The following is a 15,472-nucleotide window of genomic DNA, read 5'->3' as shown; positions in this document are numbered from 1 at the left end:
TTGGAAATCTTGTCCCACCTTGGACCAATTCCAAATCCAGGTTTAAATCTCGTTACCGAATACAAGATCATTCAAAGTAAATAAGATCAAGATCTTGGAGGCTTCGATTCGCGCGATCTGGGGTGCCCTGACTGATCTGATTTTCCACTATCGTTGTTCTGGCCGGCTGAAAGATCATACAGTCTGTAGCTGGACCATTCTGGCCATCCGAGACCACCACTAACGAAGCTTTCAGAAGCCAGATGCGCAGACATGACACCCACACGGACAAGGTCGTTGCCGCTGATATCGTCTTCACATCGAGAGAAGAGTCAATGGTCTAGTTCCAGTCTACGTCCAACGCGGCCATGATCGAGCCTTCTTGAACAAGCCAGACTGGCCAGGGTAGGGGAATGCTGTGAGCCGTCGGACTTTTGCTTCCGACACGATCCAAGGATTCCTGGCCCAGACCCGTTCAACGCTGGGGCAACAACGGTGAAGCTTGGAGAGAAATAATGACAGGTATGACAGGTATTGAAGACCCTTGCAGTTTTGTGGTTTCGGTTGTCCTTGGATCTCTTACTAGTGCAATCAGTCCAACATACTTGAGAAAATAGGCTCAACATTGGGCCAGGCAAGCAAACGTCCTCCCCATCTCGCATGACCTGGATGGCACCTTCATTATTTCTGATGCAAGAGGTGTGGTAATTTCCATACAGGATACGAGATCTGGCCTTTTTTCTTGTGCTGGAAACCACCAGACCGATTGGCAATTTTTAGATAACACAAACCCCTCAACAGCCCCTCGACGTGTCTCGCTAAACTCAAGCCGAGATGCATGCCATCCAAACGTTCTGGTTGAGATAGTGATGTACAGGCTTGGTCCAATTTGACTTCCAAAATCACTTACCAAGTAAAAAGAATACCTTCAATGTGATTCAGTGCCGTCATCGATAACTTGCGGGCGAGATTGGCTGAGTCGTTTGTCATGACAAATTTATTTTGAGATTTTGGGTGGAACGAGCCCCACCGTTCAACTGCGCTGTGGATTAAATAATTGGTCAGACAAACACCTCCCCCAGAACGCATATTTGATAGGCTCAACATCTGGCTCGGCAAACTTGCAAGGAAATTCTCCAACGACGACCAGAGCACGCAATTGCTTTGAAGAGAAAACTTTGCCCAAAGAAGCCTCAACACTGATTAGAGAAGAAAAGGACTGCAAAGATCAATAACGAGACTGATACACGAGTGTAAACCATAATCGAAAAAGAATATCATCATGGCAACGTAAGTCCTACTCCTTCCCTGATCGCTGCCCTTCAACATGTGCATATCGGAACCCCTCGACACTACTTGTGGGAGATTGAATCAGCTGTGTAATCATTTCCATTCACAATGTTGTTGTTTCTTTTTTTTTGGAGTTGGGACGTTGCACACACTGTATATGAATGATCCCTTGAATGGACGACTCGATATACGGTTCCATCAACAACGATCAACCACCTCAACCCACAGCCTCCATAAATGCCAATTTCTCCTCCTCCATATCCTTTCTCCCTTCTGACCCATCACAACATTTCCTGCCACCACTTGACTTGGTCTTGTTTCCTGGGATTGCATACATCATATGCCCAACACATACTATGAGGTCGTCAAGCTGACAAGACCAAACCAAAACAGCAACATCCACTACCACCCCACTCCCCTGACTCCCAGCATCCGCGCCGGCCTCCGCAAACAATCCGGCCTGACGATCTGGCTCACGGGTCTGAGTGCGAGCGGTAAATCTACGATCGCCGTCGCCCTCGAACAGGCCCTGCTCCGAAGACCCTACAACAAGGCCGCCTACCGGCTGGACGGGGACAACATCCGGTTCGGGCTCAACAAGGATCTCGGCTTCTCGCCCAAGGACCGCGAGGAGAACATCCGCCGCATCGCCGAGGTGGCCAAGCTGTTCGCCGACTCGTGCACCATCGCCATCACGAGCTTCATCAGCCCTTACCGAGGCGACCGTGACCTGGCGCGCCAGCTGCACGAGGCCGAGCGTCCCGGCGGCGAGGCAGGCGTTCCTTTTGTGGAAGTCTGGATCGACGTCCCGGTCGAGGTCGCCGAGCAACGTGACCCCAAGGGCCTCTACAAAAAGGCCAGGGAAGGAAAGATCCCAGAGTTCACGGGTATCAGTGCCCCTTACGAAGAACCACTCAAGCCCGAGATCCACATCCGTTCGGACAAGACGAGTGTCGAGGATGCCGTGAAGATCATCGTCGGCTATCTCGAGGAGAAGGGTTATTTGAGTGCTCCTACCGAGGTGGACGATGAGGCATGAAGAGGACTGCCTCCTCTCAGGAACGAACGCACTGACGAGATGGTGTTATGAAATTGGGATCGTCGGGATATATGGATACATGAATTATCAATCACGTGTCTGTCGCAACGAGGGAGGGACAGGATATGATGCGGTTAAGTTGGGATGGGATGATATGTGATGGAACAGGTACACGTCGCTATGCGACCAAGGACAATATAACGAATAGAGATATGAGTAAGGGGTAGACGAGAAACAAAAGTCTGGATATTGGATAGACGGGATATATTTGGGGTCACACAGAGATTGACAATACGAGATTGGTCACCAGTGGATTCATCATCACGACACTTGATCGTCGTTTTAATTCCTCAACATACCTAGTATATCCAATCACGGGGAACGAAGACGAGAACAAATCTGAAGTCCCAGTATTCCCAAGCTCATCGTCTTTTGCCCGTCTCTTCCTGGTCAGAAGATTCACCTCCGTCCGTACCCCTGGTGTTCACAAACCCATCGACACCTCGTCCCCAACGTCCAGCTTTCTTCCCCCATTTCATCATCCCCCAAGCATGTTGCCATCCGAATTTCGGCGGTGGTGACGTTGAAGTTCTAAAAGGTGAAGCACCATGTTTGAAAAGTGAATCCGTCTTTGCATCATCATTCGCTCGTTCCGGTCCTTGATGACTCTCAGATCCACCCTTGTTCTGTTCTCGTCCCTGCTCTTGTCCTTGCCGTTTCAACACTTCTTCCTTCAAATCCTGGTCCCTGAATCTTTCCCATGTCCTACCTTCCCTTCCTATAGGTCTCCACCAATCCATCACGGTTCCGTTCTCACCCTCACCCTCGTCGTCGGTCAAAGTTCTTTGGCTCCACCATCTATTACCACACATTTCCCAAAGACGACTCCTCGCACGTTTGTAAGCGAACCTTTCATCCTCCCCGGTCAATGCGCTGGTCGTCGTAAAGTCTGGACTCGTGGCCTGCCGCCTCGACATTGCGTCTTCTGCGCTGTCGGCTCGACTGATACCTCTCCCTCTCCCGTTTCCATAAGTCGGACCAAAATCGGCATCTTCATCCGCCAGTACACTCCTTCTAGAGACATCCCCGAGACTTGCCGTGAATGACACCACGTCCACATCCGGTTCTGAACTTCTCACGTTTCCATCATTGTAAATCGAAACGTTTGGTCGAAATGGAGCAGTGGAATCTTGATAGATTTCGGAATACGCCTCGGATGTTATGCTGTCAGTCTCATCATTGCCACCATCATCACCCTCGTGACGACCATCATCATGAACACCTGCCCTTGTTCTTCTTCTCATCTCAGGAAAGAACAACTTATCAGGAGGAGCCTCTGCCTCGATCAGGACTCGACATTTGGCCTCGTACAATGCATCAAGGAGCGTGATGAATCTTCTTGCTTCGTTCTTTTGGGTCAGTGTCAAGACTGGAACGTCTGTGAGGACCAATGTGTGAAAGGTCGAGCACAACGAGACGTAATCTGCGGGACCTAGATAGGTGGCACACAAATCAGAAAAGGAAGACTTTAGGATCCCTTTATGAGTGTGCGGGAGGTGTATCTGTCTTGCGTAGATGGTGAGGTGGGTGGGCGTCCACTCGTCTTGCGGGTTCAAACTCCTCAGGTCTGTCTCGAAAGACGACGAAGGCACAGAGGGGATCGAGACGTGGTAATGCGGTGGTGCGTCTGATGATGCCTGTGGTGTCGTTTCGTTTGTAATGTCTGTCGAGCTTCCCACCACAAGACCGTGTTCGTTGTCCTTGGGGGCACCATCGACGTCGTCACTAGCAATACCATCGCTCCCTCCTTCTGTGCCTCTCATATCCGTACCGACGACATTGTCGAATGTTGTGTCGCTCTGGCCAATCATAGCAAGACCAGACAGACCCCCATCCTGATCAACATCGTCAGCTTCCCTCCTCCAATCCTTTTCTCCTTCCATTTCCCAAACCTCACATCTCGCCCTGAGTACGTCCAAAAACAAACCAAAATCCGTCTTTGCACTTTTCTCTCCTTCAGTCTCGCGACCGATGCCCCAACCCAAGCCCCAAAACCCTCCGGCTCCCGTTGTTGTCGTTCCTCTCCGCAACGCCGCAAATTCAATCCCCGCGGCCTTGCTCAACTCCTCGGGCATACGATTGCTGCTCGCCACGAGAACGCCTCCGAGGTGGAAAAAACTCGTGAAAAAGGATCCGACGAGTTTACTGGCAGTTCGATCCGGCATCTGAAACTCGTCCAGAAACAAGATTGGACTGTCACAGATCGTGTCCCTGGCCAGACTCAAGACGACATTTTCGTGGTCCGACACGGTTTGGCCTTGATCTCCGCCAAACATGCTCCTCCTCCGTCTCCCACCACCGTCCAACTCGGGCGCCGCCTCCATCGCCACGCGTTCCGTCCGTTCCAGTTCGATCCGCCGGTAAACGTCCAGCATGAACGTCGTAAAGTGCCATCGTCTCTTCTTGCGCGACGGCAAGCTGTCGTACAGCAAGTCGAGGAGCATGGATTTGCCCCGACCGACTTCGCCGTACAGCAACAACCCCAGAGGTGAGTCGATCTGCAAGGCCGACTGGTGGAGTGGCGTGGTCCTGGTCAAAGCCAGACTCGAAGGATCGAGACGCGCCTTCGTCGACGAGGCGAGCACTGCCAGACTCCTCGACAAGATGCTGTTGCTGCTGTTGTTGCTTCTGCCTTTGGCCGCCGCTGCTCGGTTGGAGGAGACATTTTGCTGTTGTGCACCGTCACCATCGTGGGTACGGGTTGTCTGGATGCCTGTGTCTGTCGACGAAGCACCTGTTGACCCGGACCCGGACCCTGACCGTCGCCCCACACTTCTCCCAATCTTCTCGAGACGATACCGATACTCGACCTCGGGAGAATAATCTTTGAGTCGAAAGTAGAGTTTTTGTAACTGCAGAGCTAGCCTGTGCTGCGCCGGGTCCGGTTTGATCTTCTTGGTCGCGACGAGCGCGCGATACAGCACGAGCGGGTTGGTTATACTCAGGCTTAGATTCTTAGGTCGAGGTGGTGGTGGCGGCATTGGGTCAGATCCGAGGAAATCAAATCATATGGGAATCAATACGTCACACAGAGACAAGGAATGAACAGAAGCTGACAGATCCGCCGACAAGAAAAGGGAAACCAAGAACCAAAAAGAAATCTATAAAATGGTACGGAAGTTGACTTTATCCTCATCATAATCATCATCAAGTTGTCGTAATAATCATTTCTGGTATCATCAATGTCCCGAAATGAGCGCCCCAAGACTGTATGCTCCGCCGGAGTTCAAACATAACATAAATCTACACATGCTTTTATCGTGTTCAACACCATCACCACCACCCAAAACTTTTGGCGCCATGCTGATGACAGACAGTACATTCCCATTTGTACTCGACTTGCGAGTAGTCATGTCCGTTCCATTCTAGAACCTAACGCCCAACATCCGAAATGAACAAACCCCTTCGTTGAATCATTCACGCTAATCCTTGTTCCCCCAACGATACGCCTCCATCAGATAAATCAAGATCGCTCAGCTCTTCGTCGAGACCCGTATCCTTGTTCTTCTTCTTCGACCTCGCCTTCGCCCCTGATCTCCTTTTTGGCCCGTCAATAGCACTCGGTGGGGGCGCATGCATTATCCATCGGACAATACTTTCGGCTCGGTCAGGTACGAAGCCAAGCGGACTGTCCCGACTGGAACGCTGCGGCAACTTCCAACTTGCGCCTCCATCGTAGGCATCTATAAGGCCACTAGTATGGTTGCCGGTAGATTTTCCACTTCCAGCTTTTCTCTTAGAAGCTCCTTCCTCCTCCTGCAGAGCTTCACTTCCCTGAGCCAGCAGCTTGGGGTCTCGGGTCTCCTCGCCGATGGCTTGGTTTGTTCCCATTGCTCCATCATGATTCGTAACTTCCTTTTGTGCCTGCGGGTCTGTAGCTTCCTGCAGAGTGGCGTATTCAGTCTGGTTCAGAACGACGGGAGAGTCGACGTGCGCGTTGGGAGTACATAGAGTCTGCCAAGTATTACTCAGTTGGAGCCAATTCTTCGATCGACGGAGGATCTCGACCCAGTCAGCCCTGGCGGGAGATCGAGAAGGTGAGAATATGGGGTATCCATCACAGATCCTCTCGATTCGTGCTGCCATATATGCATGGCGGGCTAGTTCCTTGGTCGACGTCTGCATCAAGCAATGACAAAGTAAAAGGGAGTGAACTACTTCGGCGAGCAGAGGATGATAGCTGACGGCTTCGCTGAAGATGGGCATCGACAAGTCTTCATTCTCATGCTCTGGAGTGGCTTCGGGAGGATATGATGGCAAGTCCGCTGGAGGTACTGCGGTGAAGAGTGTGTTCAGCGTATAAACTGACCTTTGAGGGAGCTTTGGAGTAGGTGAGTCCTTTTGTCGATCTCGGTGCGATTTTCCGTGTGTATTATAGAAAATGCCTGCGCCAGCCTGAGCGCAGATTTCGATAACTTTTTCTCTGCGTGCCTGCTTAGTCTCGCCGAAATACGATGGGTGTTGTGCCTTGACAAAGGCTTTCAGCTCCGCTACTTTCATCCCAGGCGTATATTCCAGGTGTGACAGGAACGACATGAAGTCTCGCAAAGCTCTCTTGGCATATGGACGAACGTGTTTCCGTACCTCTTCACGGAATTTGGCCGCCTCTTGCTGAGATTTTACTACGGCTTCTGGATCTTCTCTCACGTCTTCCTCGTATTTTTCGTCACCGTAGAAGAAAGCCCAGGTGGCATTGCTACAGGCCAATGACAGGTAACGATCGCCACGGAGGAAGAGAAGCTGAAGTTCTAGACTGCTAGGTTGGTTCTCATCCTCCAACCGGTCAGAAGACTTGTGGTCCCCATCCGGCCTCGTGGTGTCTTTGGCGGGAACCACTTTTTCTTTGGAGAGCTTCTGGTGTTGTGAGTGGTATAATCGAAACGCCGACAACCCATCCGTACATTCTCTTATGGATTCCTCGGTGTTTTGTTTAAACATCTGGGCTTCAGCTCTGGTTCTATATGTCGAGGCCTCTGTTGGCATATGTCGTAGGACATCATCCAATGGCGCAAGACTCGTGTTATGATAAATCGACATGGACGGGATCTTTTCGTGGAAGAAGTGGACATATTGGGCGTCGGGGTCTTTCTCGTTCCTTTGCAAGACATGTTTTGCAACGTCCTCCAGCGCTGATGCTCCCTGCATCACGGCCACGCTGGAGGCAACCTCGTCCAGACGATAGGCCGCGGCCAACTTTTGTGTAGCATGTTCCCGCATGCGATGTCTGCGTTCTCGACTCGGTTTTGCATTTCCACCCTTCACCGGCCCCAGACCGAGCGATTCTACTACGGTGCCTCTCTGGGAGGAGGTTTGCACGGAAGAAGAGGCAGTACCACTGGCAGCTCGTACGGCGAGACTTGTGGCGTCGTCGATGAGCGTGCGAATCTTGAGGATGTCGAAGAACATGGACGGAAGGATAGGCGTCGGTCGAGGTGCATTGTAGTTGATGTATGCCAGACTTTCGAGTTCATCCAAGGGGCAGCTCAGCCAATGTCCCTGGTAGGCCGAGATGTATCTCCAGTGTCTATAGGCTCAATTAGTTTGTAGTAAGTAGCAAAGGCTCTCGTCATGGGAGCCATTGACCAGAATATTACTTGTTGCGACAGATCAGTAATGACGGAGGCCCTCCTGGATCCTCCGTGTCTTTGCTCTTCTGGGGCTTTTGCGCAAGCGACGCAGGTGAATCTTGGGCCGTATTTGGTGCGGCACCCCGTCTGTCGCTATGCGAGTTGGCCTTTGCTTTCTTTTTGGCCATGACATGGGAGGACCTTGGATCCTTGCTGTTCCTGAGGTCGACAGCTGCCCAATGTCTGTGTATTCCAACATCTGAAAGACGGACGATATTTAAAGTGACCAAATGAGTTTCTTTTGTTTGGGGAAAGTACGAACAATACGGAGCATCTCCTTCCCCTCATAAAGCAGAGACATGTGGTTGCTAGGATCTGGAGTACTCCGTATTATGTGGCCAATCGCCAATCGGAAAATCTCATCTACAATCTGAATGACCCGAGATAAAGATACTGCCCAGATCTATCAACTCGTGAAGCGATCTGGTAGACACAATGGATGAAACATACCTTCAAAGTGTGTGTTCAAGTCGAGATCAGCAATGCAAGAATGATTCGTATTCAAACAACTTCAATATTATATCTCCGTATCAACTACAAGTTCGGCACTATCATCAAAATTACCCTTGTCGACGTTAACAACTACCATAAACAATTTCTCTTTCAGGTAGGTTGCGGGTTCGATGGGAAGATGACCTGGTACCCAGTGTCCAACCCCCAGGCGATGCTATTGAACTCCAGATTGACCTGAACGATTTGACCGACGTCGGTAATGGTGAACAAGTTGAACCCCTTGACCTCGTATTCTCGACTTCCAATACCAGTGAAGAGCCAATACCACAGAATCTTGTTGCACCCAGCCACAAGGACCTCTAGCGTATTGATCCCTTCCACGCCAGGCGCATTGAGGACGCCTTCAATGTAGACTTGTTTGCCCACAAACGTAGCGGTGCCGAGCTATACAAAAATCATCATTAGCAAGTGTGTCAGGCAGGGGGTTTTTTTGGTCGCACAAACGAACGAGCAATGTAGGTACTTACTGGCTGCCCTTCCAGGGACAAGATCGAGTCGCTGATCTCGGTGTAGTTGTCGTCAAGCAGAGCTTGGGCTGTGGCATTGGCAGAAGTAACGTCCGAATGGCTCAGGATGGAAGTGTACTGGTCGACAATCGACTCGGCTTCGCTTTGCGTCAGGCAATTCTGCCAGTCCGCGGTACGCGTCTTGGGAAGGGCAGAACCGCTCACCGCAGCGCCCAACAAGGCAAGAGACCCAAGAAACGAGAAGGCCTTCATCGTAGGGTTGGACAAAAGAAGTAGGTCAAGGTGTTGAATTGGATGGAGGAGTGGAAGCGAGAGAGGCTCGAGAAGTATTCAGAGAGACTGCCGCGGAACGAGAAAGGAAACCCGATCCTATGAGCCGACATCGACATATTATAATCCATGACCCGACCCAAGGATAAGCTCAAACGAGTCGCCTCGTCTCACCTCGGGAGATGAATTCGAGGATTAGAATGATGCCCCTCAGATCAGGGACGCATGTATGCAAGGCACGAACAACCTTTGACAAGTCCGTACAATGGTTTCGTGAGACTTCGGCGTTGATTGGCTCGACCAGAATTGTTGACCTTTCAATGATGCATGATCCCCAGCGTATTTGTATAAGCTAGCATATGCTGGCTGACATTCTGTGGTGTTGAAAGTCAAGAAGCCCCACGGCAGTGAGCTAGCATGGTTTCCCCAGCCGTTCCTGAGTTGATGACCAGATGATTGAAATGATGCAGAGTTTATTGGCGTACCGAGCCCATGTCAGACATCAGTTATCATCGTGAGCTATCTCTTGTTAGGCGTCCTGTGAGGAGCGGGACAGGTCAGACTATGGCAGAAGTCAAGAGGTTGCGATCATCCTGGACATGACAACCATCCACCATACGACAGCTCTCTCAAAAGAGCGAGAAGAAGAGTGGCCTTGTTGCATCTCAACGACACAGAAACAGAGAGTAGGTGGAAATCTGTATGCACGTCGAGCTAGTTCGAGAGCGGGTGTTTGTATCCTTGATGTCATGACTTTTTGCGGAGGGCGGGGGAGGAGCCAATTCTGAGGGCGGAAAGCCAGAATCTTCGCGGACATGGATTAAATATTGCATGCAAGGTTGTGCGAGGACAGCAGCTCCTCTATGCTTGCCAATAAAACCTCGTTGGTGTCGAGGAGGCGAATTGCCAAAGTTGGGCACAATGCGCGCGGATCCAAATGGGGAATGCAATGTTTTGCCGCGCCCAAGAGAAATCGGTACATCTAAGTCGAATTGTCTATGTGCTGCATGTCTCACTGTAGTGCTCTCGTGAAGTTTCGTAAAAAGCCTAAGCTTGAGTCAGGAGTCTACTGCTTGGAGTGTTAGTGGTGGTAGTAGGGGCCTGAAGCCTGGTGCCTCAACCGCATGGAAACATAAGGAGCCAACAAAGTATTCCTTGTAGAGAACAAAATCAAACGGAGGTAGTGACGAATTGACCTGGTTATATCAGGATCATCCAACTCTAGCTGGTCTCAAGATCGTCAATTTTTCGACATACTGTCTCTTGCCAAACAACAACTCTCAATTAGGTCCAAATTCATCTCGTCGTCACATGTTCATATTAGCCAAGTTTTCCAGAATGGACTCGTGCAAGATCTGTTCATGCGATCCCGCCCAACGCCCCAAGCATCACACCAGCACCGGCAGCGTATAGCAACCCTGGACAAGGTGTCTGCCGGGGACTATCGTTGCCGACCTGTACAAATCCACCTGAGGAGGAAGCAGCCGTGGTATCTCCAGTCGCACTTGGAAATTGGCTGCATTGGGTCGATTGCAAACCATAACAGCCCTGGGAGCTGAGAGAGCTGCAAATACTGCTTGCCGAGCTCAGGATCGTTCCCGTTGCTCCTTGTTGCGTTATACCACCACCGAGCCCCGAGACTGTAACTCCATTGCCTCCAGCGAGGGAGGCAAAACAAGAGGTCGATTCAGCTTGACATATTGAATATGCACTTGTGCACAAGTCAAAGTTTGCATAGGATGTCGGTATGTAGATGAAAGGATAGAAGTTGTTCGGAACAGTAGAGCCACCGCCCTCGACTCCACTGGTAAAGGAGGTGATGCCAGGTGCTGTTGAGCTGGCTGTGCTCGAAGATGTTGTGCCTCCGAGCACGAAGCCGGAAGTACTCGAACTTGCAGACCGCGAACCTGTTGCCGTGCCAGCTATCGACCCTGTGCATACAGCGTTTGATGGACAGCAGGCAATGTTTCCTGCATCATCCTGAGCACAATTGGTACCTGACGGGCAGCATACATCCTTTGCCCCGAGTCCCGAACACGACGTGTAGCCTGACTGGCAGTCATTTTGCCTTTTGACCAATAGTCCACCGTTGGATAATCCTAGAACAGCATTCTGAAATGGTGTATACTCTTCGATACTCACGGCCTGCGCCGTGGAAAGGAGGATGGTGAGGAAGAGGAGCGCTATCGAGCGCATGACAAGGAGCGGCCCAGCTGCCGGGGTTGTCGCACGGACGATGAGTTGGTGCAGGGTTCACCTCGAAGGCATCGGCCACACTGAGATAGACTAGTAGTTGGAATGATTCCGTGCGCAATGTTGGATCTGTAGTATCTACAGACACAAACTTTTGAGGCTAGATAATGTCCAGAATGCAGGAACCAAACTTCCCGGTCGAGGGAGTTGGGCTTCGGCGATGACGGCGGTGACGAATTTGCGACCTTGTAGTGCTGGCATGGCAACCAGCAAAATTGGTTAGGCAGCCTTGCCAATTCCTGCCCAGCCTCGCTAAGCTCTTTTGTGCACCTGCATGTTTCATTTATTTTCTCACTTCGACTCTCACCATAAGTAAGACACCTGCAAGTAGTACTTCAACGGTCAACCCAGGATGATACGCTATTATTGTTAAATTCAGGTACGTGAATCCACACAACACCGCATCCTGTCTTCCACATTCGAAATGATGATCCGAAAAAGTGAATTCTGCAATTCTGAAGGCTTGCCAGCCGCAATGCGGACAACCACATTACACTTGACCTGATATACCCGATATGCAAGACCTGTATTCGATATTGTTACTTGATGATTCTTTTGCTAACGGAAATCACCATGGTTAGATTTTTCATTTTCAGGCACATGCTTCTTACTCGAATTGACAACACATGAAAAGCTCAGGCACACATGCCAGTGTTATGGAGCAATATTTACTACTTAGTCAAACTATCTGTTTTCTTCTTTCTTTTCGGAGGCTTTCTCGGCCAACTACGAGGTTCGGTCTGTGTGTTCTATCTATTCTGCTCGCATTGTGATAATTCGCATGTTGTCATCATGAATTGAGGTATTGATGCACGCCACGTGTTTATCATCCGATGGTCTCAACTTCCGTCATCCCGAAGAATGGATTCGACGGATCATATGGCCACTTGCGGACCACGAGGTCGCCACCATGATAGCTGCTCAGGTTTGCGGCAGTGTTCGACTGATTGGGAAGTGTCAGATGTTTGTTTGCAATGAAGGAGAGCCCGATTACGAGCTGCCAAAGATGGGTAAACATACCATGTCATATGCGCACATAGCAGGCTCACTGCCAAATGTCTGAACACCGACCACGGTCTCAAGATCATAGTCAACTTCGGCCTGCTGAATGGTCTGCCGGATGGGGTTCTGTAGGAAGTAGTTCTGCGGCGAGATGATCACGGTAGACTGGGCGGTCTGTTCGGTATGTTAGATACCGGATGCTTTATTTAATGTGACGGTCATCGAAAAGGCACGACGCATGGGAGGGACGGCACGGAAACAACTTACCGTGAAGACCGTGTTGGGAAGATCCTGGGTGTCAGGAACATGGTGCATACCCAAGTTGAAGTAGCTAAATATTAAGATGTTGAGGTTAGCTTTATGCATTTAGGAAGAATGTAGGGGGAACCGAGCTTGAAGAAGCTTCACCTTGGGTCGTTGTGAAAGGAACTTACAGCACGAGATCCTCCTGATCAAGGGATTCGCCGTCGAAGAACTTGTCAAAGTCGACGACCGGGCGAGCCGGGTCCAGTGAGCTGAAAGGATAGGCGCTTCGAGGCTCTGTGTCCTTCTGCTGTACAGCGTATAGGTGATGTTCAGCGAATCGAGCACTGTTTTTCAGGTTTGTTGAATTAATGATGGTAAGATGAGCTGTATTTGCAGTTCCGGGAGAGATTCGATATCCAGGATATTCACCCCACTTATTGGGCGTATCCTTGTTGACTACTGCATAGCTGCTGGCAAGGTTAGGAGCCCAATTGATCTTCGAATCATCCTCAGTGGCGATAAAAGACTTGTTTAGCTTCATCGTGTTCCGTGGCTCATCTGCCCAGGGGTAGCTATAAAGGGAAAGCAGTTAGCTATTGACCAGTTGGTCGGTTGGTCAGTAGGTAGACTCACTTCTCTGTTGTGGGAATGACGTCAACCTTCATCAGACTATTCTTTGTGCCATGAATGTCCAGGTCGAGCTTGTAGTTTAGCACGTGATCGTGCATTGAACCGGAGACAGTGTCTTGGATGTGGAAGCCATAGTCGGCGTTGGCAGCCCAAAAGGCAGCCGCAATATAGCCGGAGGCACGCACTGTGACATGGATCGATCCATCGTGGAAGAAGGCATACTCAAACATGTAGTCGTAGTTACCGAGCGTGCTTACACTGCGGACGACCAGGTGGACGTTCTTGGTCGCGTAGACATAGTTCAATGCGGTATGGCGCGCCGCCGGATAGCCCGCATCTAGTTCAAATATGCAGATGCTGTTTTGGTGTGATCGCCTTGCTTCACGCCAGTAGAATGACGTGTTCAGCATTGTTGCGTATGCTGGGCAGTCATAACCACCGACCAATTCGAAAGCGTTCGGGCCGAATCCGTAGTACGAGTCGAGAAACGAGAGAGCCGACTGACCTGGGCCCATGCCGGCGTAGTGAGCCAAGGCCTCTTGCATACCCAATTCGTACACAATTCGCTCCCCCTTGTACTTGATGTCGAAGAGTCGTATCCCGGTATCACGCGTAAATCCAATGAAAAATGAATAATCCACTGGGATCTGTTAGTCGAACTGAATAGAAATTTTAGGTTAGATGGGTATATACTCCATTCAATATAGGTCTCCTCCGTGTCTACTCCAAACCGAGGACCGGCCGGTTGGACGCTCACTGGCGGCGGAATCTCATCGTGAGGGAGCGCGGGAGCATTTGGAGCAGTCACACCCCAGTCTCCATCGGGAGTGGGTTTGAAATACTCGAAAGTGCCATTATGGAAAGCAGACTTAAATTCGTCCGTGGTTTTGAAGAACTCTCCATTGTAGTACCACCCCAGCACGCTCCATTTGGAAGGATCACGACCGGTTAGATCGGTGCGAACGGCCAAGCCGCCCCGTAGGAGAGAGCCAGTACCGTACATGCCCGTCGGCGATGGTGTATATTCGTTCCAAGAGGTGACGGCGCCGGTCTTGTCATCAATCCAGAGGGGGTCGCTAGGGCCAATGGTTATGGGATCATCCGGTGAGTTTGTGTAGGTCTGAATCATCGAGGTCAGTCAGTTACTTGGATCCATATTAGGGTGACTGTAAACCAATAATACTGACCCCGTTAAACATTTCCATCAAGATATCTTCAACTGATGCGGAGATATTTGCTAGAAATATGCCGTATTGCTCCGGATCGGCATTGTAGATCCGCTGCATTCCGACACCTTTATTGAAAGGATAGTCCAAGGGTTGCAAAGTCGTCTCGTTGGAGACTGGTAGAGGGCCAACCATGAATTCCTTGAGGTATGGCTCTAGTGTGGCTTGAAACTGGATTGTTGCCTTTGAGTATCGGTCTGGCTTTGGCCCCTCGCCGTTGAGGTATGGGAGTGCATCGGATTTATTTGGCTGCAGGAGCTCCACAAGTACAATAACATTGTCCCAGCTAATGGCAGGTTAGCGCTGCAGCAAACAAAGTCAAAGGGTAAAGGTAACGCGCCTGGTCGCATTGATATTGGCCGTGAGATTGAGCTCTGCTTGTTCATGGAGGAACTTCGTCACGGAGGCCGCCTCTTCTTCGGTCAGCGCTGCAAAGATATTTTGAAGCGGTGACTTTGTTGTTGATAGGGTGCTGCTAGCATCGCATGACCCAGTCGAATTCTGATCAGTGTGAAGCACAGCATTCTTGAAGGCGACCGGCTTGTCAATGGGCTTCCTGATCGGCTTCTTCCCCGGGGCGAAGTTCTTCATATAGAATGGTGATGCAGAAGCAACTGCTGCTAGACCACTAATGGCCAGCAAGGCTGGAGAAAGAATCCTCATCCTTTAATCGTCCTTCTCTCCCTTGACACTTGTGCAAAAGTGGACAGAACGACGTAGGCTTCACGATGGCCGTAATGAGATGGGAAGAATGATTGCCCATGCTGGAAGACTATTGCCCTTCTTATACATTTTTCACCTCGAAGACACGGGACTCGCTGAGTTCTTTGCCACGATGTATTGGAAATTCCGAGTACCCACCGATTCATG

The 15,472-nt window shown here is 50.4% G+C and overlaps 6 protein-coding genes across 6 annotated transcripts; 1 reads left to right on the top strand and 5 right to left on the bottom strand.

Annotated features, from left to right (window-relative positions):
* The first annotated feature begins 1,125 nt into the window (after window positions 1-1,125).
* PV06_09961 (adenylyl-sulfate kinase) lies at window positions 1,126-2,729 on the top strand. Its single transcript, XM_016411446.1, has 2 exons — window positions 1,126-1,269; window positions 1,663-2,729. Exons 1-2 carry the CDS (start codon window positions 1,262-1,264, stop codon window positions 2,306-2,308), a joined length of 654 nt encoding a protein of 217 aa, XP_016258200.1. The 5' UTR covers window positions 1,126-1,261; the 3' UTR covers window positions 2,309-2,729.
* PV06_09960 (uncharacterized protein) lies at window positions 2,657-5,491 on the bottom strand. Its single transcript, XM_016411445.1, has one exon. It carries the CDS (start codon window positions 5,347-5,349, stop codon window positions 2,731-2,733), a length of 2,619 nt encoding a protein of 872 aa, XP_016258199.1. The 5' UTR covers window positions 5,350-5,491; the 3' UTR covers window positions 2,657-2,730.
* Window positions 5,492-5,785: 294 nt separating this feature from the next.
* Window positions 5,786-8,123, bottom strand: PV06_09959 (uncharacterized protein; the record flags this gene model as incomplete). The annotated part of the gene is made up of 2 exons (XM_016411444.1): window positions 5,786-7,892; window positions 7,963-8,123. 2 exons carry the CDS (start codon window positions 8,121-8,123, stop codon window positions 5,786-5,788), a joined length of 2,268 nt encoding a protein of 755 aa, XP_016258198.1.
* A 423-nt stretch (window positions 8,124-8,546) lies between these two features.
* Window positions 8,547-10,149, bottom strand: PV06_09958 (uncharacterized protein). Its single transcript, XM_016411443.1, has 2 exons — window positions 8,976-10,149; window positions 8,547-8,892 (listed from the first exon to the last, which is right to left on the bottom strand). Exons 1-2 carry the CDS (start codon window positions 9,225-9,227, stop codon window positions 8,599-8,601), a joined length of 546 nt encoding a protein of 181 aa, XP_016258197.1. The 5' UTR covers window positions 9,228-10,149; the 3' UTR covers window positions 8,547-8,598.
* PV06_09957 (uncharacterized protein) lies at window positions 10,127-11,635 on the bottom strand. The gene has a single exon (XM_016411442.1). It carries the CDS (start codon window positions 11,439-11,441, stop codon window positions 10,605-10,607), a length of 837 nt encoding a protein of 278 aa, XP_016258196.1. The 5' UTR covers window positions 11,442-11,635; the 3' UTR covers window positions 10,127-10,604.
* Window positions 11,636-12,157: 522 nt separating this feature from the next.
* On the bottom strand, window positions 12,158-15,265 carry PV06_09956 (uncharacterized protein; the record flags this gene model as incomplete). The annotated part of the gene is made up of 8 exons (XM_016411441.1): window positions 12,158-12,441; window positions 12,519-12,674; window positions 12,768-12,831; window positions 12,935-13,318; window positions 13,380-14,016; window positions 14,070-14,496; window positions 14,564-14,888; window positions 14,997-15,265. The coding sequence occupies 8 exons, from the start codon at window positions 15,263-15,265 to the stop codon at window positions 12,325-12,327; spliced, it is 2,379 nt and encodes a 792-aa protein (XP_016258195.1). The 3' UTR covers window positions 12,158-12,324.
* Window positions 15,266-15,472: the final 207 nt, after the last annotated feature.

This window comes from Exophiala oligosperma, assembly GCF_000835515.1.
Source record: "Exophiala oligosperma strain CBS 72588 unplaced genomic scaffold supercont1.11, whole genome shotgun sequence".
Taxonomy (NCBI): Eukaryota; Fungi; Ascomycota; class Eurotiomycetes; order Chaetothyriales; family Herpotrichiellaceae; genus Exophiala; species Exophiala oligosperma.
The sequence above is the reverse complement of the archived record's forward strand: the minus strand, read 5'-3'. Positions and strand labels throughout refer to the sequence as shown.

What these genes read in the sequence shown, in the direction of transcription:
- PV06_09960 (XM_016411445.1), bottom strand. Translation starts at nt 5,349, where the DNA reads ATGCCGCCACCACCACCTCGACCTAAGAATCTAAGCCTGAGTATAACC.
- PV06_09958 (XM_016411443.1), bottom strand. Translation starts at nt 9,227, where the DNA reads ATGAAGGCCTTCTCGTTTCTTGGGTCTCTTGCCTTGTTGGGCGCTGCG. An exon ending in TGTCCCTGGAAGGGCAGCCA is followed by an intron (nt 8,893 to 8,975) that starts GTAAGTACCTAC and finishes ATTTTTGTATAG; the next exon opens with CTCGGCACCGCTACGTTTGT.
- PV06_09957 (XM_016411442.1), bottom strand. Translation starts at nt 11,441, where the DNA reads ATGCGCTCGATAGCGCTCCTCTTCCTCACCATCCTCCTTTCCACGGCG.